The 24609-nt window shown below is 34.4% G+C and overlaps 5 protein-coding genes and 1 pseudogene across 7 annotated transcripts; 4 read left to right on the forward strand and 2 right to left on the reverse strand.

Moving 5' to 3' along the window:
- The first annotated feature begins 2185 nt into the window (after positions 1–2185).
- LOC111290480 (hexosyltransferase GAUT11-like) lies at positions 2186–6049 on the forward strand. Its single transcript, XM_022881799.2, has 2 exons — positions 2186–2795; positions 4475–6049. The coding sequence occupies exons 1-2, from the start codon at positions 2643–2645 to the stop codon at positions 5927–5929; spliced, it is 1608 nt and encodes a 535-aa protein (XP_022737534.2). The 5' UTR covers positions 2186–2642; the 3' UTR covers positions 5930–6049.
- A 1567-nt stretch (positions 6050–7616) lies between these two features.
- Positions 7617–8679, forward strand: LOC111290940 (flavonol sulfotransferase-like pseudogene; annotated as a pseudogene).
- A 341-nt stretch (positions 8680–9020) lies between these two features.
- Positions 9021–11508, reverse strand: LOC111289988 (isoaspartyl peptidase/L-asparaginase 1-like). The gene is made up of 4 exons (XM_022881367.2): positions 11243–11508; positions 10721–10954; positions 10134–10220; positions 9021–9742 (listed from the first exon to the last, which is right to left on the reverse strand). The coding sequence occupies exons 1-4, from the start codon at positions 11402–11404 to the stop codon at positions 9260–9262; spliced, it is 966 nt and encodes a 321-aa protein (XP_022737102.2). The 5' UTR covers positions 11405–11508; the 3' UTR covers positions 9021–9259.
- Positions 11509–13774: 2266 nt separating this feature from the next.
- LOC111291341 (protein BREAKING OF ASYMMETRY IN THE STOMATAL LINEAGE-like) lies at positions 13775–14443 on the forward strand. Its single transcript, XM_022883016.2, has 2 exons — positions 13775–14093; positions 14180–14443. Exons 1-2 carry the CDS (start codon positions 13824–13826, stop codon positions 14348–14350), a joined length of 441 nt encoding a protein of 146 aa, XP_022738751.2. The 5' UTR covers positions 13775–13823; the 3' UTR covers positions 14351–14443.
- Positions 14444–14827: 384 nt separating this feature from the next.
- On the reverse strand, positions 14828–18190 carry LOC111290145 (protein MICROTUBULE BINDING PROTEIN 2C-like). Its single transcript, XM_022881512.2, has 5 exons — positions 17864–18190; positions 17599–17682; positions 16384–16728; positions 15624–15842; positions 14828–15248 (listed from the first exon to the last, which is right to left on the reverse strand). Exons 1-5 carry the CDS (start codon positions 18068–18070, stop codon positions 15060–15062), a joined length of 1044 nt encoding a protein of 347 aa, XP_022737247.2. The 5' UTR covers positions 18071–18190; the 3' UTR covers positions 14828–15059.
- Positions 18191–19257: 1067 nt separating this feature from the next.
- LOC111290870 (uncharacterized) lies at positions 19258–24311 on the forward strand. 3 transcript variants are annotated; one of them, XM_089768822.1, is made up of 5 exons: positions 19258–21066; positions 21417–21964; positions 23358–23782; positions 23870–23967; positions 24066–24311. In XM_089768822.1, coding segments are annotated over exons 2-5 (1071 nt in total). In that variant the 5' UTR covers positions 19258–21066; positions 21417–21418; the 3' UTR covers positions 24068–24311. The 3 variants fall into 3 exon arrangements, with proteins under 3 accessions (XP_089624948.1, XP_022738104.1, XP_022738103.1); XM_022882369.2 differs by lacking the exon at positions 19258–21066 and having other exon boundaries at positions 21295–21964; positions 24066–24200; XM_022882368.2 differs by lacking the exon at positions 19258–21066 and having other exon boundaries at positions 21295–21964; positions 23870–24109.
- Positions 24312–24609: the final 298 nt, after the last annotated feature.

Consider the following 24609-nt stretch of genomic DNA (forward strand, 5'->3'; position numbering starts at 1 on the left):
TCTTACATCGTAGGGATTAACCAAAAGTATTCCTCTCTTGCTCCCATTGAAACAAAAAGCTCTGCTTGATACTGTTGACAAACAAAGCTGTCGGCTCAAAATGTTTTTAGCTGTATCAAAATCAAGCAGTGTTTCAAACAAATTGTTTTATCCCTCTTCTCCTTGGGTCTAACTGAAATGGTTGGCTAGGAGATATAGACTTCGCAAAATCTAGAGTGTATGCGGACTGCCCCTAGCTAGCATTCCCCTGGAATTTGAAGGTAACTAGTAACAAGGATGTCATACTAATAGATTTCAAACCAACTGATTGCTATAAAAATACAATCTAATAACATTACGTATCTCACTTTCTATTTGATGAGACAGTAGAAATACTTAAGGGCTTGTGGATATATATATTGGTTTGAATTTGTAGGAAATGATAAGCTAAATAAGACAAGGAAATATAGAGACGAAAAGATGAGGATAAAACTAAAAAAAAAAAAAAAATTCAAATTCAGAATCTCAAGTTTCATTTGACTACGTGATAAAAAAAACTTCTATTATTGTCTTATATTCATGTTTTATAATTAAATTTTTAAAAGTTCAATTATAAAACACGATAAGAGTCTCCTATAATTCATTATCAAATGAATCCAATGAACTTTTGCTAAAACAACAAAAATCCTTGCCGTCTAAAGGTCTAAAATGGATGCCTGATAAGTCGGTCAAATTACTAATTGGTTCGAGCCCTAAGCTTTTGCATAAAATACAGGCAAAAGTGCAAACATATCCCTTTTGCAGATGTTCTTTTCCTTTAATAATAAAGTGAACATATATAAATTTAGTCCTGTTTAGATCGAATTATATATTTAAGTTCAAAGTCCATCTTAATTTTGAGAGGATTTGAAGAATCACAAATTTTTTAAACAAATTTAATCACAAATTTTAGATTTGTTTAAATTTCAAATCAGATTTTAAACAAAAAAATTAATCAGAGCCTCCAACTAAGCATGACCTAAATTTACATATATATAATTTATTTATTTATATATATATGAATTAATTTATTAAAAATTAAAAATAAAAATTATATATATTTTATTAAAAAGTTGTCATTTTTATATAATTTTTATTTTTAATTTTTACTTATATAATTTTTATTTTTAATTTATATATATACATTAAATATGATTCCATTAAATTTAATTTAATCATATTTTGTAATTTTTATTATATAAATTAAGTTTAATGAATCAGTTTAAGTTTTATTTTTTAATTTGAATTGATTTAAAAATTTTTTGAGATATAAAATTTTAGATTCAATCATACTTAAATAAATATATAAATTATTAATACCAAATATAAATCTTATCCAAATCCGTCATCGTCTAACCTATGATCACCTCTTATTATAAACTACTTCTCTACTAATATATTCACAAATCACATGCAAAACGAGAAAAACCAAAAAAACTAAAAAGTAAAACACTGGCTGAATGGCCTATATCATGAATATACGAATAATTCATTGATCTTATCCTAGTATGATTGATATCTCCAAAACTAATTTGGATTCAAAAAATTCATTTAAGTTGTTCAAATTTAAATTCAATTTAAATAAAAAAAATTTAGACTCAAAACAATTTATTTAAATTTAAAATAACCTAAAATAACAAATAAAAAAAAACTCAAAACATTAAATTAAAATAATTTAAACTTAAATTCATTTGATATTATGTCATAGTTATTTGGATTCGAAAGTGATCTAAATTTAAAATAATTTGAACCAAAATGATTCAGAATATTTTTTTATCCAAAATGATCCAGTCCCGCTCTCCCATCAATTCAATTATCAATTCGAATTGCAGCTAGTTACATTATTAGATAATATAACTATTCTGCAATTTTTTTCAATGAAATAATTACCATAATTTTCTCGTTCCTTCTTATTTAATCCGTCATTGCCATGTTGTGGACGCTCGAAATAATTAAACCCAAAAATAGTGAAATTCAAAGTTTCATGAAAGGTTACTTCCATTTGTCTATTGTGAGGAAATAATAATACAGCCAAAACCATAACGGTTCCTCATCATCATGACAAGGTAAAATGCCATCGCCAAATGCCAATGCACTTGCAAATTTCAGACTTATAAATGGCAAGTAATTGAAAAAAAAAAAAAAATAGAATCCCAAAAAGTTTTGTATGTATGTGTGGTGATGAAGGCTATAAAGCCAAAGTAGAGCGCAATGGAATTCAACTTCAACGTAAGCAAAATGGTAACAAAAAAGCTTAGCACAGCTGAAGCCCTTCACATGGTCTCATGTGCTTGTCCCCTCTTCCCTTTCCTTTTCTTGCTTCGTTTCCCCTTCTCTGTTTAAAATCTTTACTTTGTTTCTTTAAATATTCATGCAAACGCAACAAAACCCAGATCCCATTACTGTCACTTCTTGCAGGTTTCTTATTCACATCCCGAAAACAACCCCAAGAGTGTTTCCTTTTTCTTCTTTGTTACTTTGTTTATTTTCTGCTTAGAGCTTTTGTAGAGTGAAGAAAGAAAGAGTGTGGAGTGATTAAATTTGGAATTTTTGTTTTTTATCGAATCTGAAGAAATGGGTGGCTCTGGAATCTTGATTTTGTGGTGAAGGTATTTGGTTGAAAGATGCGGCGGCGGGCTGCCGATTACCGGCGCCCGGTTCGTAGGAGGTTTTCGCATTGGATCTGTGCGCTGCTCGGGCTGTTTGTTGTTGCTGTATTGGTTTTATTTTTCGTTCACCATAATCATCGTGAAGATCGGGTTGAGCATTCTGTTCATGTAAGGACATAAACAAGTCATGTCCTTTTTTTGTTTTAAATTTTTTATCTTGTATTATGTGTTTTATTTATCTGATTTTGTTTATGCGGGTTTAGTTTGGTGGATGTGATTAAAAAAATTGTTGCCTTTAAGTGGAACTTTTGGGGGTTAATGCAAATTATGGAAATGAAAAGAATAGAGAAAAAAAAAAGGATCTTTCTTGTGATTGTTAGGCTTGGAAGTTAGTATGTAATATAAGATATACAGTTGCTTTAATATAGGTAACCTTGTTTTTGCCTTTTTGGAATGAATTACAGTAGCTATGGTGGATTTTTTATTTAGACTTTCGATTCATAGTCAAGTGATTCTGACTAGTTCTGTTCAGAAGTTTGATATGTGAGTTCCTGGTTAATAACATGTTGGCAACCAGTGGTTGTCTGTTCCATAGCAGTGTCCTTCACTTGATTGCTAGTTATTGAAGTGAAACATGAGTAGGAAGTTAAAAAGTTAAAAATGCACTAGCCGTTTCTTTTATGGAATTGATATTGACAGAGGATAGTTGAGTTCAGGGAGAGAAAGGAGTGAATCTCATACCATGAAGACTATATTCATGGTATTTGGGTGCCAATATTTTTTTTCAAAGAAACATGGATAGACTTCTACCTTCCAATTCTTATCTCATAACAATTGATATATTTTTCTGTGTGGTTGATTGTGAGAGTTGAATAGAGCTTTCAATTTCTTAATCAAGGTGAAGGATCTTTTATTCAAGAGTCATCCATAGGATATAAAAGCATAAGGCTAAACGTGAATTTTATATATGGTTCACTTCAGCTTAAATGCTAAACATGTACACTAATTCTCCCTTTTTAGTACGCTCGGTGTCATATTATCTTAACCTGGTCATGGATTGTCTACTTAGAATGAACAATCCCATGTATGATAAAGCTGAAAACTGAACCTCGACCCACAGTAACAAAGGTTTATGGTTGGTACCCTTCTGAAATTAATTTTTACAGGAATAAACTGCATTACAAATATCCTGTTTAATGAGATTACTCTATGCAGCTTAACCTGCTGTTATTTGGAGCTGTTTAAGACCAGATTTTAACAAGATACTGACTTTAAATGCTTAAACTTCTACCCAGTGTCAACAATAAAATGGGCTTTTCAGCTGGAAAATTTTCAGGGAATGTTTTATTTCTCACCTTTGATAAAAAAAAATATGTAAAAACTTAATATAATTTCTTGTCGTGATTATTTTCAGTGTTGGATAGATTAGATGTTTGCGCATATTAACATGTTACTTCATATTTTCTCTGTCTCTGTTTGTTCTTGGTCTTAAGAATTTTATTATGGAGGGAAATCTTATGAATAATGTTGAAACTACCTAAAAAGTAATCTTCTCACAATAATATGGCCGTTTTGTTGAAATCTGGTATTGCCATATGATTTATAGATGATACGGTCACATGGTTTTGTCATATTGGTTTATTGAAAGTCCTATGATAACTGAAGCCATAATTGCATGCCTTATTTTATCTTCCATCCTCTGTCCTTTAATGCGTTATATGATATGGATATAATGAGCATCAACTCCTAGTTATTGAATGAAGGTTTACTGAAACTAGTGTACCATTTAGCCATTTTCTTTTAAAATGATTATTGGACTTGCTCATCTATGACATTTGCCCTGCCAGGAGGAAGAGTCAAGAATGGAGCAGCTTGTTCATGAGAATTTAAACTTCACTGAAGAAATATTGAGTGCTACCTCATACTCCCGGCAGTTGGCAGAACAAATGACACTTGCCAAGGCTTATGTCATAATTGCGAAAGAGCACAATAATCTTCACCTTGCCTGGGATCTAAGCTCAAAGATCCAGAGTTGCAAGCTTTTGCTTTCAAAAGCTGCAATGAGAGGGCAGCCCATCGCACTGGAGGAAGCAGAGCCAATAATTAGCAGTCTATCATCTCTAATTTATAAGGCACAAGATGCTCATTATGACATTGCAACTACAATAGTGACGATGAAAGCTCATATTCAAGCCCTTGAAGACCGAGCTAATGCAGCAACTGTTCAAAGTACAGTGTTTGGACAATTGGTGGCAGAAGCATTTCCTAGGAGTCTTCACTGCCTAATTGTAAAGCTTTCAGCTGATTGGCTAAAAAGGCTGCCCCTTCAAGACCTTGCAAACGAGCAGAGAAACTTTCCTCGACTTGTGGACAACAATCTCTACCATTTCTGCATATTTTCAGACAATGTCCTTGCTACCTCGGTAGTAGTTAATTCTACAATATCAAATGCTGATCATCCTAAACAGATGGTTTTCCACATTATTACCAATGGGATTAGCTATGGAGCTATGCAGGCTTGGTTCCTTAGCAATGACTTCAAGGGTTCCACTATAGAAGTGCAGAACATAGAGGAGTTATCTTGGTTGAATGCTTCTTATTCCCCCATTGTGAAGCAGCTAATAGATGTAGATTCACAGGCCTACTATTTTGGTGAAAATCAAGATTTGAAAGTTGAGCCAAAATTGCAGAACCCTAAATATATTTCCTTGTTGAATCACATTCGGTTTTACATACCAGAGATCTATCCACAGCTTGAGAAGATAATATTCCTTGATGATGATGTTGTTGTGCAGAAAGATATAACACCTCTTTTCTCATTGGATTTGCATGGAAACGTAAATGGGGCAGTGGAGACTTGTCTTGAAGCATTTCATCGTTATTACAAGTATCTCAATTTCTCAAATCCAATCATTAGCTCAAAATTTGATCCGCAAGCATGTGGATGGGCATTTGGCATGAATGTTTTTGATCTGATAGCCTGGAGGAAAGCAAATGTCACTGCAAGATATCATTACTGGCAGGAGCAAAATGCTGATCGGACACTCTGGAAACTGGGAACTCTTCCTCCCGGTCTTTTAGCTTTTTACGGGCTCACAGGACCACTTGATCGGAGATGGCATGTGTTAGGATTAGGTTATGATTTTAACATTGACAACCGCTTGATTGAGAGTGCAGCAGTTGTTCACTTTAATGGGAACATGAAGCCATGGCTAAAACAGGCCATTGGAAGATATAAGCCCCTATGGGAAACGTACATAAATCTGAGCCACCCATATCTTCAAGATTGTGTCACAAGTTGAAATATGCTTTTTTTTATTTTAATAATTTATTCAATCTTCAAGGATATAAACCCATCTAGGGCAATGGTGTTTATTTGTAGAGTCAGGAAGTGAAAATTTTGGCTTTCTTAGGAGATTTTATATATTTTTTTTAACTTTAGTTTTTCTTTTTCATCATAATGTCTTTCAAGGAAAAGAATGATTTTTTTACAACAGAAAAAGGTGAAGAGATGTGGGAATTCATTTTTGGCCGAAGGGTTTTCCTCTTCCCCCGCAAGCAAACTCTGGGAATTATTTGTCCTTTACCAGTTATTATAATAATCTATCTGCTCTTTTGATCTATTGATATCTTCTTAAAAATTGAATACGAATGTTTTTAGTTTCTACTCCAAACAAAGTAAACTCTATGTCAAATTTTAGTAATATATGAAACATATTAAGATACCGCTTTCTTTCTATGCAAGGAGATTAGCTTGACAAGCAAAATAAAATGGCAGAGCACACACCATAGGAAATGCAAAATAAAATTTTCTTTCCAAAAGGAAAGGTTGGACAAGTAAAATAGGATAAAAAGAGTGGAAAAGACTCTTAATTAAGATTTTTAAGTTGTTGATGTTCGTAATTGCAAATAAAATTTAATTTGAAATCAAATTAAATAGATTAATAAAATTTAATAAGAAGTTTATTAATATGTAAAATAATTTGCTTTACACAAAAACATAAGGACGAATCGTACAATTTAATTTTATCTTTTCCTTCCTCTTTGTTTCTTCCAACCTAACACAATGGTTATTGCCTTCCTACTGCCCAAGGCCACGGAACCACAAATTTTCATTGCGGTGCATTGGTGGGGCACCCAAGGAAACGTCGCGTACAATGATTCCCATTCACCTTCCCTACAATAATAAAAAATGCAATGATTTCCTATTGGAAAGAGAAGTGCAGGTATCGACTTCAGAATCCAGACAATGTGCAGAGGGACAGGCAAAGAGACAGAGACTAATCGATCCTTTGTTAATACAATACACTTTATCCTGTCCAAAACAGCTGTAACTCACTGACAAACTCATCACATGTGAATTAGCGTTTTATTTAGTGTACTTGTATTGTGTTCGTTTTATATAAAATATTAAATTTATTATGTTATAATTTATATAAATATATTAAATATAAAATATATATTTTTTATGTTTATTAAATATATATAATTTTTATTAAAATTTTAATTTTTATCATTTTTACATATTTTTTATATAATTTTCGTGTTACTGGATTATATTTATAAAATTTATTTTGAATCAATTTTACTTACTAATTTTATATTTGGCATAATCTTATATATTAGATAGCCAAGCCTAGGTGGGACACTACCAAAAATAAAAAAACAAGCTAAGTGCGAGGATGTTTAACGACAAAAGAAGTGCCTTCTAAAGTTGCTGCCACACCTTTAACTTTCTCTCCATTGATGAGGAGGTGGAGTACTGAAAATGCAAAAAGACAGTGACGCAGTGAGTAGTCTATTCTCTTACTCTGTTCCATTGATTGGAAATAAATCATCAGCCTCTCCAAGGCAGTGGTAATCCGTTCCTCAGTCTCCATGGCAACCTCACTCGCTTCACAGGAAGGCAACAACTTTGAGGTTAGCAATGAGAAAGAAGAAGAAGAACAAGGCAACCCGCAGAGAGCATCTGAGAAGATCAATTAACTCTTTTCAACACTTCCCAAAGGGAAAGGTTGGTGGGCTGAGCATCTCTTTCATTACCAAGGCTTCTGGCTATCAAACCGTGCGCTGGAAGGACTCCTGTTGATTCAAGACAACTTCAAGCCTCAGCCATCCGACATTTTCTTGGCAAACACTCCAAAATCCGGTTCCACATGGCTTAAAGCCCTCCTTTTCAGCATTGTAAACCGAAGCCGCTACGACTTCAGCTCCCACCCTTTGCTCAACACTCCTCCTCGAGACATCTTTCCTTTCTTGGACTTCTACTTCCAACAAAATAAGCCCATTTCTGATATCGAGTCCCTCCCATCACCTCGCCTTTTTTCGAGTCACTTGCCTTACAATTTGTTTCCAAAATCCATCACTGCCTCTGGCTGCCGCTTTGTGTCGATTTGGCGTGACCCAAAAGATGTGTTTGTTTCCCAGTGGCATTTCATGAAGAAATTGAGGTCCAAAGAATTGCCAGCGGTTTCAATGGAAGAAGCATTCGACTTGTTCTGTAAAGGGGTCTCACATTACGGACCTTTATGGGATCATATGTCAGGATATTGGAAAGCTAGCTTAGAATCGCCAGAGAAAATATTGATGTTGAAATATGAAGACATGAAAAGGGAGCCTTTGGTTCAAGTCAAGAGATTAGCTGAATTCTTGGGTCAACCCTTTTCTATTGAGGAAGAAAATAAAGGGGTCGTGCAGGAAATCATAAACCTATGTAGTTTCGATAGTTTGCGCAATTTACAGGTGAATAAAACTAGAGACGGCCCATCAAACGAAGGCCGGCCTGTCAAGAATCCTGATTTCTTCAGGAAAGGAGAAGTTGGAGATTGGAAGAATCATTTGGTAGCTGAAATGGCAGAATACATAGACCAAATCATCAAGGACAGGCTATGTGGTGGAGGGTTGGCTTCTGGCTTATGCCCCTAGACAAGGGATTTATATGCCTATCTAGCTTAATAATGCGATCAAGTTCTCCTTGATCTATGTTTGATTGTCCTTTGTGCTAATGCTTGAACTGCATCTCAAAATTAAGAATAAGAATCCTGTCAATTAATGTTTGGTCTTGATTTCTTTTAGAGTGCTTTCGAACGTAATAAACTTCATGCAGCTCTCCAAATTAGTTCTTCAACGTGTCAAATTCATTGAACGCAAGTAACACAACACTAGTCAATTTAAACGGCACACAATGATATCATATGGGAATGATATAAAAAATATATTAAAATAATACAATTTAAAATTTTAATTAAAATCGTATATAAATTTTTTTAAAAAATAAAAAATTATGTTTTATATTTAGCAACATAATAATTTTTATATTTCACACATATAAAATAGACAAATAAAAATATATAAATTATCAAATCTAACAAATACCAACTAAAGTGACATTAGTTGATTAAATTGTTCGGAAACATATCATTATTATTCATTTTAATTCTGTCTCCTCATTGTCCAGAATAAATTTTTTAATATTAGCATTCAAGGCTAGAATCTAATCGATCGATCAACATTTCATGCCAGAAAATTACAACAATAACACCAACTATATGAACCTTTAATCATGTTTTTAGAGCATTCTTCCAGCCTTCTTTACGACAAATAAATCCAAATAGCTAAAACTCATCAATTGCTTACTTTGATGGAGAATCCGGCCATATGCCGATTTCTGAATATCCATCTTCAGTAGCACAAGCACGAAACATGCCGGTGGTGTTGAAGGGCATGGTGACTTCTCCAGTGGAAGACACAGCAACCAACCCAACATTGCCTGGTGGAACTTGTTCTACAACGTAAGCAGCAGCTTCCTTGAGGGAAAGACCTTTGAACTCCATAACAGCAGCAACATCCCTTGCAACAGTACCACGGATTATCATTTCTCCTCTGCCTGTAGCGGAAACCGCACAAAGATGGTTCGCATAAGTCCCTGCACCAATGATTGGTGTGTCCCCAATCCTACCCACCATTTTGTTCACTAGTCCACCAGTAGATGTTGCAGTAGCCAAATTCCCTTCATTGTCAACAGCCACACATCCAACAGTGCCAATTTGGCTATCAACATCAGCACTTGCAGCATCTTTCTTCACCTCTTTTTGAATTGGTTGAGTGTAATCGATCTGCAGATTCAAACAAAGTCAAAGACTTAAATCCAAAGCATTAAGGTACTTCATCAGTTAAAAATCAAGCTTTGGAGAAGAACAAGTTGAATGCTGGGGAAACTGTTATCAACGTATGATAAACAGGTAGAAGAATTTTATTTGATGCCATACTCTAATATTTCAAGCAGTAAAAAATGTCTGATGTCCCAAGGCTTTAAAAGTTATATTTTGTAAATATGGTAAGAGAACTAGACAGGTTGAACTTGGGTGCTTGCCAGTCCAAAAGAATCTGTAATAATAGCAGAGGCAAACACTGCAAAGATGTCTGAGGTAATGCAGTTTTAACACACCAAGACTATTCAAAAATAAAGTTCTGTCCTCTACATGGGTAGGGATATAAGAAAAATACCTGAACTCTATTAGCTTCTTGTGCCAGCTTAAGCCTTTCAATGTTTTCTGGAGTGATAAAATGGCTCGGGTCAACAGTTTCAAGACCCTGACCGATACAAAAGAAAACAGACATAAAAAGGCTGATAATAATCATGTAGTAGTAATTCAAAGCAATGAGCACCATATATCGAGTTTGATGTAACAACAGCTGAACAACAAAGCATCATTTCAAGCTCCATTGACATGTTCTCCTCCACTTAAATTGAACAAGAAAGAAGACAGAAATAACATAGTTGATGAACTTGGTTTGGTTATCCATCAAGGTTGTAAAGGGAAGGCCACAAGAAGAAAAGTAAAACTGGCCTAAAGAAACATACGTTGCCAACATCCTACATATTAGAGCCATAAAATTCTAACATTTTAAAATCTTTCTACGTTTACTTCAATAGGAACAAAGTACAATGAAGTACTTTACCAAAGGCAGGCAACAAGGAACTGACAAAACCAAGGTTCAGTTTTTGACAAAATTTAAGAACAGACCTGAGAGACCTTCAGACACATGGATCTTGAAAGAACATTAGCAAATCAAGTTTGCTTGTCACTTACATGTTCCCTTGCAAAGGCCTCAGCACCATCAAATGCTAGATAAATATGAGGAGTCTTCTCCATGACTAACCGTGCAAGGGATATAGCATTAACAACAGTGCTGAGACCTGAAACAGCTCCACATTTTTTTGTCTTGCCATCCATGATGCAAGCTTCCATCTCAACTGTACCTGATGTGGTTAGGACGGATCCCTTGCCCGCATTGAAATTTGGGTGGTTTTCCAGTTCACGGACCTATATGTGGCAAAATTTGACAGTAGCGTATGATAAATGAAACATAAACCATAACTCTTTAAATTCTGCTTACTAAAAAAATCACTTTGTTTTGTATAAAAATAAAATCATGCACTTTGTTCCCAGAAAAAAAAAGGAAAAAAAATCAACTCCAATCAGAACATCCATTGGTCATTTCGGAAATCTCCTTTGGCAACAACTATATATTACCAAAAAAAGTACCGGCTATTTGGCATAAACCCAGATCAGAAATGCAATCAATGAATTTAAAAGTAAAGAAGCATATACCACAAGTTCAACAACATCCAAGGGGTGCTTATGGGCTTTGAGAGCGGCGATGCCAACGTCAAGGCAGTGACGGAGGGCGGCTTCACGAGGGAGGCGGTTTTCTGGGGGCAGAGAAAGTGGTATGTCACCAGCGCCTCCATGAAGAGCTATTGCCCACCCCATTTTTGTCTGTCACTCTGTTGGTCTCTCCTCCTTAGTTTTTCGGCCACCTCCTCACTCGCTCTTATTGACTTTTGATCTTTCTTGATGGTATTTTATAGTTCACAAAAATAAAGAGTAGAAAGACAGTGCTTTGTAGTTTGTGCCACCAAACAAAAATGAACGGAAAGAGTGCGTCATTGCTTTTTCCTAATTGGTCACCAGTTGAATCAAAGTGCATACACGTATAACCTAAAACCTGTATTTGCGGCTAGATTTTTCCTTGCTAAAGGGGCTAACAAAATGACAACTTGGCTGGGAATTGACTGAATAAATAGAATATTTACTTATTCACCCACCAAAACGCATCAGCACTATGGACTTGTCATTCTCTGTTGAAGTATTTCTAACGTTCCAATGGCATAGGATAGGAAGTTAGGAACTAGGAACACCTGACAATTGAAACATAGTTTGTACTACCATATAAATAACCCAACTAAGTGTTGTATTTGATTTATTTGGGATAAGATTCTTGTCACCGTGAGTTGGAGTTTCCCACATATTCGCACGTTGTTGTTGTTGGAAATTTGTGCATAAGAGTCTCTTCAACGTGAGTTGGGAGTTTCGATATATTCCTAGGTTGTTGGAATTTCAAGATTTGGAGTTGGAGTCTTGTTCTTGGCATTTGGCAAAGCCAAAAAAAAAAGAGTTTTCCTATTGTCATAAAGAAAATTTCATATGCCCTATTAGCTCGGTTAGAGCGTCGTGCTAATAACGCGATCGCACGTTCGAAACCTGCATGGGCCAAATAAGTTTTTTTATAGACTATTCTAACCCAATTTAGTGTTAGATATTAGTCTGCCTTCTTTTGCTACCTGTTATATATTACCAAAGAATTTTCTATTTTCTTAACGTCTATAATTGAGCTTAATTAAACCATGAAAAGCGAACTCTAACTTGGCCTATTATATATTATTCGAGTTAAAAACTCCAAGCTTCATACAAGCTTAGAAAATACAGCTCTATGTTTGTCAATTTCAAGCAGGAGCTAAAATTTCAATGTACTTGGATAGTATAAAGTAACCCCAAAAATATGTAAGCCTATAATGGAAAGAAGCTTATAACATATATATATATATATATAGATATACATACGCATAAAAATTAAAGTGATTATTGGCGTTAGGATAGTAATCACAAACAATGTCTGATTTCAAACAACAACAACAAATTAATTCTGAAGATGTTGGTTAAACCTAGCAGCTGGTAGTTTTTGGGATTGTGGGGGTTTGAAGATGAAGAAGATCTAGCAGGCCATTGGCTGCATCCTTATTTTGAGAGTCGAACCTTTATAATCAAGATGGCTGCGTCCTTGTTTGTGAGCTCATTATACTCATGACTAGCCAGATTCTGAAATAGACAAGATCTATAAATATTAGTACAGTGGTGAGACAGAAAAAAAAAAATATATATATATATATATATATAACAAACAAACAAAAAGCTTCTGAGAATTAAGACAAACCTGAAAGCAATTTGGGCAACCTGTGTCTGAGTAGCAACATGTGAAAAGTTCCAAATCAGAAAGCAAAAGCTCTGTAAAATATGGCTGGATCTGTCATATATTATAACGTTCTTGATGAGAGAATTGGATGCAGTGATTGGATATGACGTCACTTTGCTACACGCTTAGCCATTTAATTCTCTGAGTATATAACAGGCATAATTGGTGTTTAGTTTAGTCCTATTATACTTTCTTTTTGGGATGATAGATTTTCAACCCAATTTTTGTAACAGTGAGTTTTTTTTTGTCAAATTGGCCCAGTATGTGAAAATAAAGAGAATAGTAAAAATAAGTAAAAACAGGTTGCCAACTATTTCCTCCACAAATTTCTCTCCATTTTTACCATGTGTGAAATCATAACCGACCCTTCTCGTCATCATGGATTCACGCTGTAACTCCCTTAATTCATTTCATGCATTTCTCTGATTTTCAAATTCAAATGATCATTTCCCTCTTCCAATTCAACCTCTGTCTGTCTCTTCCCCTATCAAACTGTTCAGAGAAGAATAGGAAAGACTGCAAAGAAACATAAAAAAGGACAAAAAGAATGCGCACTCCTTGGACACTGACAAGGTTTGTTAGATGGAGAGTAAGGGACTTGGCTTCATGTTTCTTGGCTTGCAGGTTCCCTTTAGGTAAAAAAAACTGATAACTGCTTTTACCCAATTTCATTTTTTTTATTCCTCTGTTTTAATCTTTGTTTAACTCTTTAAAATCTTTATATACCATTGTCAGGAGGCTTCAAAGCTATTGTAGTAACCTGACCATATAAAATTTGTATAGAATACTAGGAATCTTGATGATCATAAAAGTTTATACGTTGCAGAAGAAGAACCAGAGATACATCGATCTTCATCGCCTCAACTTCCAATCAGAAACATGGTTTTTGAAACCAAGGATGAGACCAGAGACAAGAAGAGGAACAAAAGACTGTCCCGGAGAAACAGATGCAACAATGATAGACAGCTAAAACAGAGTCCAACAGTGTCCAGGATCGATACTCCAGTAGAAAATGGGAATGACAACTCAAGCTGGCCACGTTTTTCTGATGAAGAATATATAGTCTTCTGCTTTAGAGAAGATGGAGCCTTTGACGTTGTGATGGATAATATCAAATCCGAAGAATCATCACTGCCTGTTAATCGAAAGGTCAGCTATGGATTGAAATTTATTTTCTTTCTTCCTTCTGGCTTTTCCCCTAGTTTAACATAACTAAACAATTTGGTTGGCAACAGCTTAATTATGCTGAGGTTAAAGAAACAGAGAAGCAAAGCAGTGATAAGGGAAGATCAAATGAAGTTGGAAATGAGGGAGAGATCATTCCTAACCGAGGGACGGTTTCTGTTGAATCAAGTGACTCTAATCAATCTGATGGCAGCACAGGATCGTTTGCCTTTCCTGTGTAAGTATACGAGGAGAACTTTGGATAATTGATTGGTTAATAATATTATTATTATTTTCTGGTACTAGTTTGCTTTGGTGAAATACTACTGTTGCAGACTGGGATGGGAGTGGATTGGAAGTCCGGTGCAAATGCCCAAATCAGAGGGCACGAACCCAAGGAAAAACAAGGCCCCCTCTGTGCGTTTTCAATGTTTTAGATTCTGATTGTCCTTCTGTCCTCTTTCAATTTTTTTGTCCGGCAGAAGATTTCATGAAGATAGTACATATGTTTTTATCAGATCTATAATCATAACAGTTACGATCTCCTCTCGTTCAATTTGGTCAAAACCAATTTTTTTTTTAATGCCCCTGCTTTGGGATGAGAATTACAGGTATATATGCAAAGTTGCATCAAGAGCAGCCAAATGGAGAGGCAGCCATAGTAATTAGAGATGATGCCTTGCCGGCCAATCAATTATAGCAATGGTATCCAACACCCATTGTAGTCAAAAACGTCAAAGAGATTTTTACTTGTTCATACAAAAGCACCCCCTTCATATACTAGATATTTGAAAACAGCCATATAAACATACAATAACGGCATATATAATCGTAAAAGAAAATGTTACAGAAGCAGCCACCAAGTAAAAAAAGCAAGAAGGTTAATGCTAGTGCTACAGCATAAACTGATAATGCCAATACATTAATGAGATCGTGTGAAACGCTTCAAGCTTACGAAATCTTTATATTGCTTTCTTCCACACCTTCTGATCTGAAAAGAAATGATTGAAGATATAACCTTGCACTGGCTGCAGCAGCAAGGGATGCTTCATCTTGCTTCTCTTTGGCTGCAGCTAGAGCAGCAACATAAGCTTGTGTTGCTTCTTCCATTTTCTGCATCTCCTTGTCATCTGCATCATCCTGTTTATACCAAAAGCGGATATTTCATGACTAGACAAGACAAAAAATGAATCCACCAGACTTTATGGGCTTCAAAGTAATGATCTTTGTTATCACAAAGCAATAGTAGCCTTAAACTACAAATACTTTCTAGCAACTTTGTCTTATGGCAAATCCAAAAGAATGAAGTGCCACGAATAGGGGGAAAATGGTTTTTAAGAAACAAGCCCTTATAAATGCTATTACCAAGTAATGCAAAACAGCAGATATTTGGACCTTTATGCTCTTCTACCATATATAACCATTTGATATTTTTGGACAATGCAATTTAAAAATAAAAGCCAGGAAAAGTCAAATTAAAATAATTTGATGTCAGGCAGAGGATAGTGAGCTTACTATATAAGGGAGATGATCCAAACAATATGGTGCTACATCATAATCTTCAGCACGTGTGGTGGGATTATTCTTTGTCAAACCATTTAATAACAGCATAAATGATGAAAATTCTCCTTGCATGGAGTCTATATCATTTTGCAGCTTCTCCACCTTTTGCTTCGACGTCATTGCCTCCCACTGTGTCTTTTCCAAGGCAGCTTGCTTGTCAGCAAGCTTAATCTGAAGAAAAGTATATTTATCAACAAATATAAGGGAACAAGAAGTGGTTTGCAATAAATTCATTTTAGACACACATTTCCATTTAGTAGTCAAATGACTCATAGGTCAGCAGAAATCACAAAATAGAAAATGAGAACCAGATATGCTGCAACCTTATATATTGGATGATACTCATACTTCTACATCAGATACTAAACATATTAATGATACTCATATTTTAACAATCAATTAAACCGACAATAATTACAAAATCATTCTAAATCTTCCAACAATACAGTTAATACTTGTAGTTGTAATTGCTTTTTCTATGTCAATTATGGAGTAATTTCTTGTGCTATTCAGAAAAATATAAAACTCATGATAAATAATATCTAACAACATAAGCTCCAAGTTTATATTCATGCACAAATCTTGCTGCCTCCATCAAAGTTTCAAAGATAAATATTGAGAAGGTAATTATGATGCACTAAAAGTTATTATGAAATTTAAAAAATATATATATATATAAAATTTCTAGCAGAAAGAGACGACCGATGTATACCTTGGCATCAGAGAGTTGCAGCTGAATAGACTTGACTAAAGAGTCCTTTTCAGCTGCATGTTGCTTCAGTTTATCAAGCTCTGCTTGAACATCATTAATCTGGTTCCTTGAAATCTCTGCTGATTTCAGAAGCTCATCTTTCACCTCTAACTTTCTTTGCAGATCCTCCAGTTGTTCCCTCAATGCAACTAACTCCTCATTTTCTTTTTCTACTGCCAAAGCCCTTGAAGAAAAGATTGAGTAGCTGTCACCATCTTGGTTTTTAGTACCATTCTTGTCTATGTGGTCCTTTTTCTTTCTCACTGGAATGGACTGAGCTGTGTTCCTTCCTTTTATATCAGCAGCCTTAATGAATGAAAAGAACAGAATTATAGCCCATTCATGTAAAGAACATTACCATCGGACAGAAGAAAAGCTATTAAACTAAAATCCAGGAATATCAGCCAAATTTTGACAGTAAAAACAATTGCATATAAGAATCGTTGAATCAAACACCGGATATTTCATAGCGCTGGTTAAAATCTATTGGTAAGACAGTTTTTTATTTCATCCCTCCAAGGAACTTACTTTTACCCTTTGCTCTCCACTGACACAAATGTCTAATACAGAGCCAACTATGCCTAACATGGTAAGATTAAAACTTCAATTCACAAGGTGGGATGTTATACGTAAAAGAACAACAATCGATAATCAAACAGAAGGGAAACAACAATTTTATTTGGGGATAGCCAATATGTCACCAATGATTAGTGACTACAGACTAATAGTTGCAAGTTCCCAACAAGACAACTGAAAACGGCAGTATAGCAGGTCTAATGAGGCATCATATTACAATACGAAAATCACCATTTTCCATTGCCTATGTCTATTCAGGTTTCGCAAAACAATGTGATAACTAGAAATTAGGAGGAAGATATGACATTCCAATTTCTCATAATCAAAATTCAAAAGCACATAATACAATAACATACTCCTAATTTCAATAAAAAATATATAAAACATAAAGATTTATACTTGATTCACTCTGTAAATACATAGTTACATACACAATCAGTGAATCGCAAGAAAAATAAAATTTAAATCCTTACTAACAGCAAGCCTTAGTTCACTAACAGTATAAGCCTATAAGGAATGATAATGCAATTTTTCAAGTAAATATAACATATTAAATTGAAAAAAGTAAAGATTTTTATTTTTAAATATAAAAATTCTTACTTTTCGGGATAGGGATTCCCTTGAAGGCGTCTTGGTATATATCATCGAACCACGCCTTGTAAATGAACTGTTTGCTTTCCGCTCCTGATCAAATACATGTTTACAAAAAAAATTATTAATAAATTAAATTAAAAAAAAACTTTTTTTTTATAATTTTTAAGTAGCGTAAGATTATATAGACTAATTTTTCCTTTTCGTTTCACTTTTCTTCTATTTTTTTAATTTAAAAAAAAAAAAGGTAAAATGAAGTAAGAGGGGAGATTACGATGAGAGACTGAACGAGGGGTATCATCTCGACCAGGTCCTTGTAAAGGACGCGATCCACATTGCCGTTCGAGGAAGCCGAGTGAGTAAGTGACGACTGAGTTCGAAGGTGAGTCGGAGACGAGTTATTATCTACCGAAAGCCAGGATTTAGGGTCTCCGAAACCCGAATTGTCTTGTAAATCTACGAAATGTTGCGGCTCAAACATTTTCTTTCAAAAAAAATTTAAAAAAAAAAAAGAAAAAAAAAAGTGTGGAATTTTGAAAGTGTGAGTAAAGAACAGAGAAGTTAACTATGGCATTTTTTTGGTTTTTGAACGGTTACTTTCACGGACAAAGGAACTTCTTCAAACGTATTTTGCAAGGTAATTTATAAGATTACTGAAATACCCCTGAACTACCACCAAAATAACTGAATAATAATGCCGGCAGATAAATAAAAAAATGGCAAAAAATGAATAATTTCTTTACTTTTTTGGGGGGAGATAATGTGCATTTATATTTTTTTCATTTTTTTTAAATAAATTACGATACATACTTTTGATATATAATAATAATAAACCAATGATTATGTTAGGGCTAAAAAAATTAGTGGGCATCAACTAATTATTGTAGATTATAAATAAATAATTCATATAAATATAAGAATATTTTAATCATTTTATTTACAAGTTAAGGTTTGATTTTATTATTTTAGCGGTAAGCAATTATTTTTTTATCAATGATTAAAAAAATTATTCGAGTCCAAATAATCTCAATTTCTTCTTTTGATTTAAAAAATTATTTTTATTTTTTTACAAACTGAATACCACAAAGTTTAATTTAATATTTATCACCCATATCTTTCATTAACTTAAAATTCTTTTAGTGAGATACCCAGTTTTTTTTAATTGAGGATAGCTCAAAAATTAAATCGAACAAGTAAATTTGATCTAGCCAAAAAAAAAAATTTGTTTTCCCATTTTATTACTTTTACTAATACATTAAATTTAGCTTAAACTTACGGCAAAAGACTTAAATTAAAAGTGTTATTATCTTGTAAGATTTAATTGATCATCATTAATGTCCCTTCATTGTCAAAAATAATTTTTTTTTCTTTTTTCTTTTTTTTTTTTTTAAACGAGGGACTTAGGGTAATGGCTAATGGGTTTGAGATCATTTATGGGCTATACACTTGGGTCAAAATGGTACACTCAAATGAGCATAATAATTGGACTTTTAAGGAACCCAAGCCTATCTCCAATTATTGATGTGAAATGGCCGAAGCTCAAACCCATTAACCCAAAATAAAATATAAAAAATAAAACAATCTGACAGTCCGACAGACAGACTGTATCTCAAGCATGGGTACATGACCTAATGTCCTTTACATATTCACATACAAGCTTATGTCCTAGGCTGGCGGTTAAGTTTAAAGGAATTCAATTCATTTATAAAAAGTGCCCTTAACTCTTAAACACCCAGAATTGAAGAGTTACAGTGGATGTAAATCTGTGTGTTTGGGTCATTTTTGTGCAAGAAAAGTTACAAAAATGGGTTAGGATCAGGCAGGAAGTACTAAGATACTGTTGGAGACAAACGTTTATGTTGCCAAATTGGCAGTTTATGGTTACTGAGTTTCAGTTTATGATTTTATGAATATTTAATGTTCTGAACTGTCCATTTATTTCGTTTGCCTTTTTCTTTTTCTTCTCTTTTGGAACTGCCCCTTTCCTTAAACATCAACTTGTAGGAGTTTCTAAACCTCCATTGGCTCCCTACCTTCCTCAGTGCATTTCAGCCTTTCATTTCCTACTCTGTTTTCTCTGCATTCATAGTTTTTATCAATGACTAGTTTATCATATATATTTGCAGAAGAACGTGAACAACTTGTCTGAGTTTTTCCTGGGCTATTCAAGGTAGAACTGTTGTATTTTCTTTTCTTAACTTTGTCTGTGCAACTGTTCTTTTGTCATGTAGGATGGATTACTATTAAGGCAGGTAATGACATAACTGTTTGATTAATCTCCTAAAATATTTGTTTTTACGGTGAATAAAGAAACTTATTGTCAACAAGCATTTGCTAAAATCTTATTGGTAATGTGACAAATTCACAAATCCACTAGCATAAAATTTGGGAAATTCCTTGTACAGGGTTGTTATTGCTATCTATGTGCCTTTTCTCCATTGGGCTTCTTTAAAGTTTTGTGCCATGGATATCAATTTTCTAATTCATACTTCATTGTAAACACCCAAATTCAGCTACTTTTCCATTTCATTCCTATCTGACGTGCTTTTCTTTCATTGGTCATTTAAACTTTCTCTGTGGTTCATCATTAATCCTTCCCTTTCTCTTTGACTCTCGAGGTAAGCAACTTAAAGGTGGCATTTTCTTTTCTAATGATGAGTTAGGCTATCGTGGTTCAGGTTGTTGTGTCATGTGTGCAGTCTGCTAGCTGAAAAAATGATATGGTCAGTATCCAAGCATATGCCATTAATGGTTGCTGCAAATACAGATTTCACCAATATTTGGTTTCTTTTGTCACTGACTTAACTAGACAACTATCCTGTTTATCATCATGTAGGGGATGATCCAGTCTCTAATTTTCAGTCATTGGAAATTAACCTTGATTGAGAGATGAGGAAGACTGGCTAGTGACTGCACAAACTAGTTGTAAACATACTTCATATCTTGTCAAATTTTTTATGGAATCTGACCTTTATTCATTTTGGTTGCTGTGGTTCAGCTAACTGCGGATATTTAACAGAACAATGTGTTTTTGCTAAAATCTAGTGCCAGCAGAAGAAAACTAACTAGGTAATTTTGTACAATATATAAGCACCTTTAATACTGTGAACTTTTTTACCAATGATTTATCGATTTTATTTAAAATATCATTTTTTTCCTTGTTTGATTGCCAGTGAACTTTACACAGAATAGATAAGAGTTCTCAAATTCTTAGATAGTCATTACAGCAATGGAACTTAGGAAAGTTGGTTTTTACAGGAACAATTGCAGTGATCGGTATTGATGGATTGATGATGGTTTTAATTTGTATTTTTAATGTGGATTATACTCTTTTGATTACTACTTGGATATATTATGGCTTCAAAAATGCTACTAACACCTATAGTTGTGGTGAATTAACATTTCTTTGTAGTGAAGCTATCTACACAGTACCAACTATCAGATTTACCAACGGTTCACTTTCATAAATCTAAAAAGGTATAATTAATTGTGGATTAGCAGAAAAGGAAAGTTGAAACCTATATATTTTAAATTGAAGGGTTAATGTTATGTATTTGGATTGGAACTTGATTGGTCACTTTCATTTTTCTATATGAGAAGTGACAATCTCTTACCAAATTCCAGAATACCTATTCAATCATGTTTTTTCTAACTTTTTTTACTCTCTAAAATACCTTTTCCTTCCTCTTTTTAGTTATGCATTTATACTGTTAATTTGTATTCTTATCGCTAATCTAACCTTTTCCTTTTTGTACTGGCAATCTGTGCACCTCAGTAGCAGTCATATAGAATCCATGCTTATGCTTTTGACTCTGAAGTCTATGCAGGGATGAGAGCATATAAGGTAAAGACCACTATAGAAGTTAACAGACAAAAGGGAGATGGAGGAGTCAAGAACCATGGAGTTAATGATTTCATGGCTTGGAAGAATCCAATACAAGGGGCATCAAGTACTGCAAGTCCTAGTGAAGGAGAAAGAAGTAAGGAAGTAAACAAACTTCATAATACTAGCCAGTCCTTTTTGGCATCTGATGCACCAGAGCTGGTTGTATTTCTACAAGAGAGTGATTATCAGTCCGTCAAGGATATTTTCATAGACAGGGAAGTTCCTTCACGGAGTGGATTGAACTATAAGAATATCCATTCCATGTTTCATACAGATGTGGATTGTGACAGTGAAGAGGCCAGAAAAACTCTCAGGATAATGTCATCTATCTCCAATGAGATTGAACAGGACTTCCAGAATTATGTAAGGAAACAACTTACTCTTGAGAACTTAACGAAGGTCGGTGAAGAAGATTCTGATGGAAGAGATGATCATTTACTAGATAAGTCCACTGGGAAGATGATACCTGGGATGCAGCACGTGAAAGAGGTAAGAAGCTACATGCTCCCATGCTTAATTCTTTATCACCAAAGATAAGAGTGAAAATAATTATTTTATAGTTCAATCTTCTTCGAAATGATTTTAAGTTGTCTTAGGAATTTGTTATTTCATTCCATCAGAAGAAAGTATCTGTGATTTCAGCCATCTTCTATTTCGGCTATATTGTTCTGTGGAAGCAGACTACAATTTATCTAGGATTCAGATTCCACAGTCTTAAGAGTATGGTGGGCACCTCCATAGGGCTGTGTGCTTAACTTCTGTCCAGGAGTTTTGCTCTCAGGCATTTGTATGATGGGAGCATATATAAATAACTGAGAGCCTCCACAGGCAGCATCTCTTACCAACCAGATGTCAAAACTTCAAGTACATAATTTATGTCAAACCATTGAAAGCTTCTTATTATTAGAATCTTAGCACATCCTTAAACTAAAGAACTTGTAATAGGAATGAGCCAATTGGTCCACCTTCTCCCTTAAAACATAACTGCAGCGTTACCATCTCTATTGGTGATGAGTTGATTAAAACAAGTTGCAGAAGTGGTTCTACCATGAAACCTCTCATCTGTTACCTATACCCAACTCACCCCTCGCCCTTTTTTCTCTGGAAAATAAATAGGAAGAAACAAAAACCAAAAGTTTTGGAAAGAAAAGAAAACAAAAGAAGTCCCAATTCATAAAGGAGGGGATCTTGGTGACACTGAAAAAGAGTTTTAAAAAATAGTCTCCAGAACCTTTTTAGGTTTCAGGTTTTCATATGCTATTGTCCGCCAGTACATGCAAGCAGAAAAACAGGTCTCTTTTACGGGATTGCTTATGCTTTTGTGCTATGTACAACTGTTATTGGCAATGATGACCTTGTATCAGAAAAGATGATTGAAACCTTAATAAAACTCCATTTTTTGTGTGTTTTTCAAGCTTTGTCAAGAGGTAAGAGATTCAAATGTCAAACCTTGAGGGTGAAGTTGAAACATGATTCTTATCTTAGGTTAGAAATTACAGATTCATGAATTTCATCAAATGTACTATTAGTTGTCACCATAAATTCTATGCTTGGGAAAAGTCGTAGTTAAATGGAAACTTGAATTGCAATGGTGGTTAAGGTGAATAGTGGTAAAAGCTATAGAATAAGAAGTATTCTCTTGAGCCTTGACTGAGGATTTAACCATAGTTATGACTAATGTAAGTGTAGGTTGTTATGCCAGGCTATATTCTTTGTGTAATTTTACCAGCTGGATATTAATATGATCAATGATAGATACAGCATCTACTCTTACTTGATTGCCCATGCATCATCTTTTTAGTATGCAATAGCAATTCACCAAAGCATTTCCTGATTATTACATAAGAATATTCAGATTTTGATCCATTGAACACATCTGCAGTTTCAAATAGGAGATTCAATTTCATTGAGCCCAAAACCATCTTCAACTGAATCAATTGATGAAAATATCCATTTAAGCGAGGTCTCTTCTAATAGTGAAGCCGAGAGTGGAAGCACCATTCATCTTTCTGATTCGTCTTTAACAACCATGAGTAGCCTTGAGGAATTTTTAGAAAGTCCAGAGTATCTTCAGCCTCATATAACTGAGAGCTTATCGAGGACTGAAGAGAGGGTGTCAAGAAGCCTAACATTAACAGGTCCAAGTCAAAGTTCTGTTAATGAACTTGCTCGTGGAGATTGTGGTTCCTTTGCAGTTAGTCCTCTTTCAGGCACAATAACATACTCAGGACCAATTCCATTTTCTGGTAGCATTTCTCTGCGGTCAACTAGTAGCACTGCCAGCTCTCAATCTTTTGCTTTTCCCATGTAACTTGTTCTTCTTCATGATTTCATTGTACTTTTCTCAGTTATCCCTAAAAAAATGGTGGCTCATTGTTTGGCTTTCATAAACAGATTACCATCGGAATGGAATGGCAGCCCAATAAGAATGGCAGAAGCTGACCAGAGACAGCCAAGGAAGCACCAAAGTTGGAGAACCTGTTTTCTCTGTTGTAAATTCTGAATGCTACATGTGCCCTTCATTGCTTGTTTATAGGACACTATTTTATTTCCTCCTATCTGATTTTGTGTTCATGTGTATGCTGTGCAGGATTCCAATTATCATGCTATTGGATAAAGGTGTGATGTAAATGATAAACCTAGCAATGATGCTTGTCATTCATTTTTTTTTTTTTTTGCCTTTTTGACATCTTACAAATATGTTGTTTTACCTTCCAGTATTATTGTTTTTAAGTTGACAAAAAATGCTTTTGGTTTTGGATCATTGGTGAGTGATATACTTACTGTCAATGACTGATACAAAGTAAAATTTATATACAGTCAGTTGTGTTTTGTCATTTTCGTCGGTTTCCAATTCTCATCTGCTGTTCCAGAGTTTCAAGGTTTTTGACAAGTTTTACCTGACATCAATGAATAAGTCCTTGATTTTTATCACGAGTTGAACCAACCACAAATCGTCATTGTGCTCTCACTAACTGATATGATGATGGTCCAGTAAGAATCAGGTTTTGCAGCACTATCCTAGAAAGTGGATGATATTAACTGCAAACTTATGATTAATTATTCCAAATGCAGCTTTGTAATTCCTGTGAAAAAAAACTTGATTTCCCTGTTCATTTCATACAAGTGCATAG

Source organism: Durio zibethinus, chromosome 11 (assembly GCF_047325235.1).
Source record: "Durio zibethinus cultivar Kanyao isolate XHJ-2024 chromosome 11, ASM4732523v1, whole genome shotgun sequence".
Lineage (NCBI taxonomy): Eukaryota > Viridiplantae > Streptophyta > Magnoliopsida > Malvales > Malvaceae > Durio > Durio zibethinus.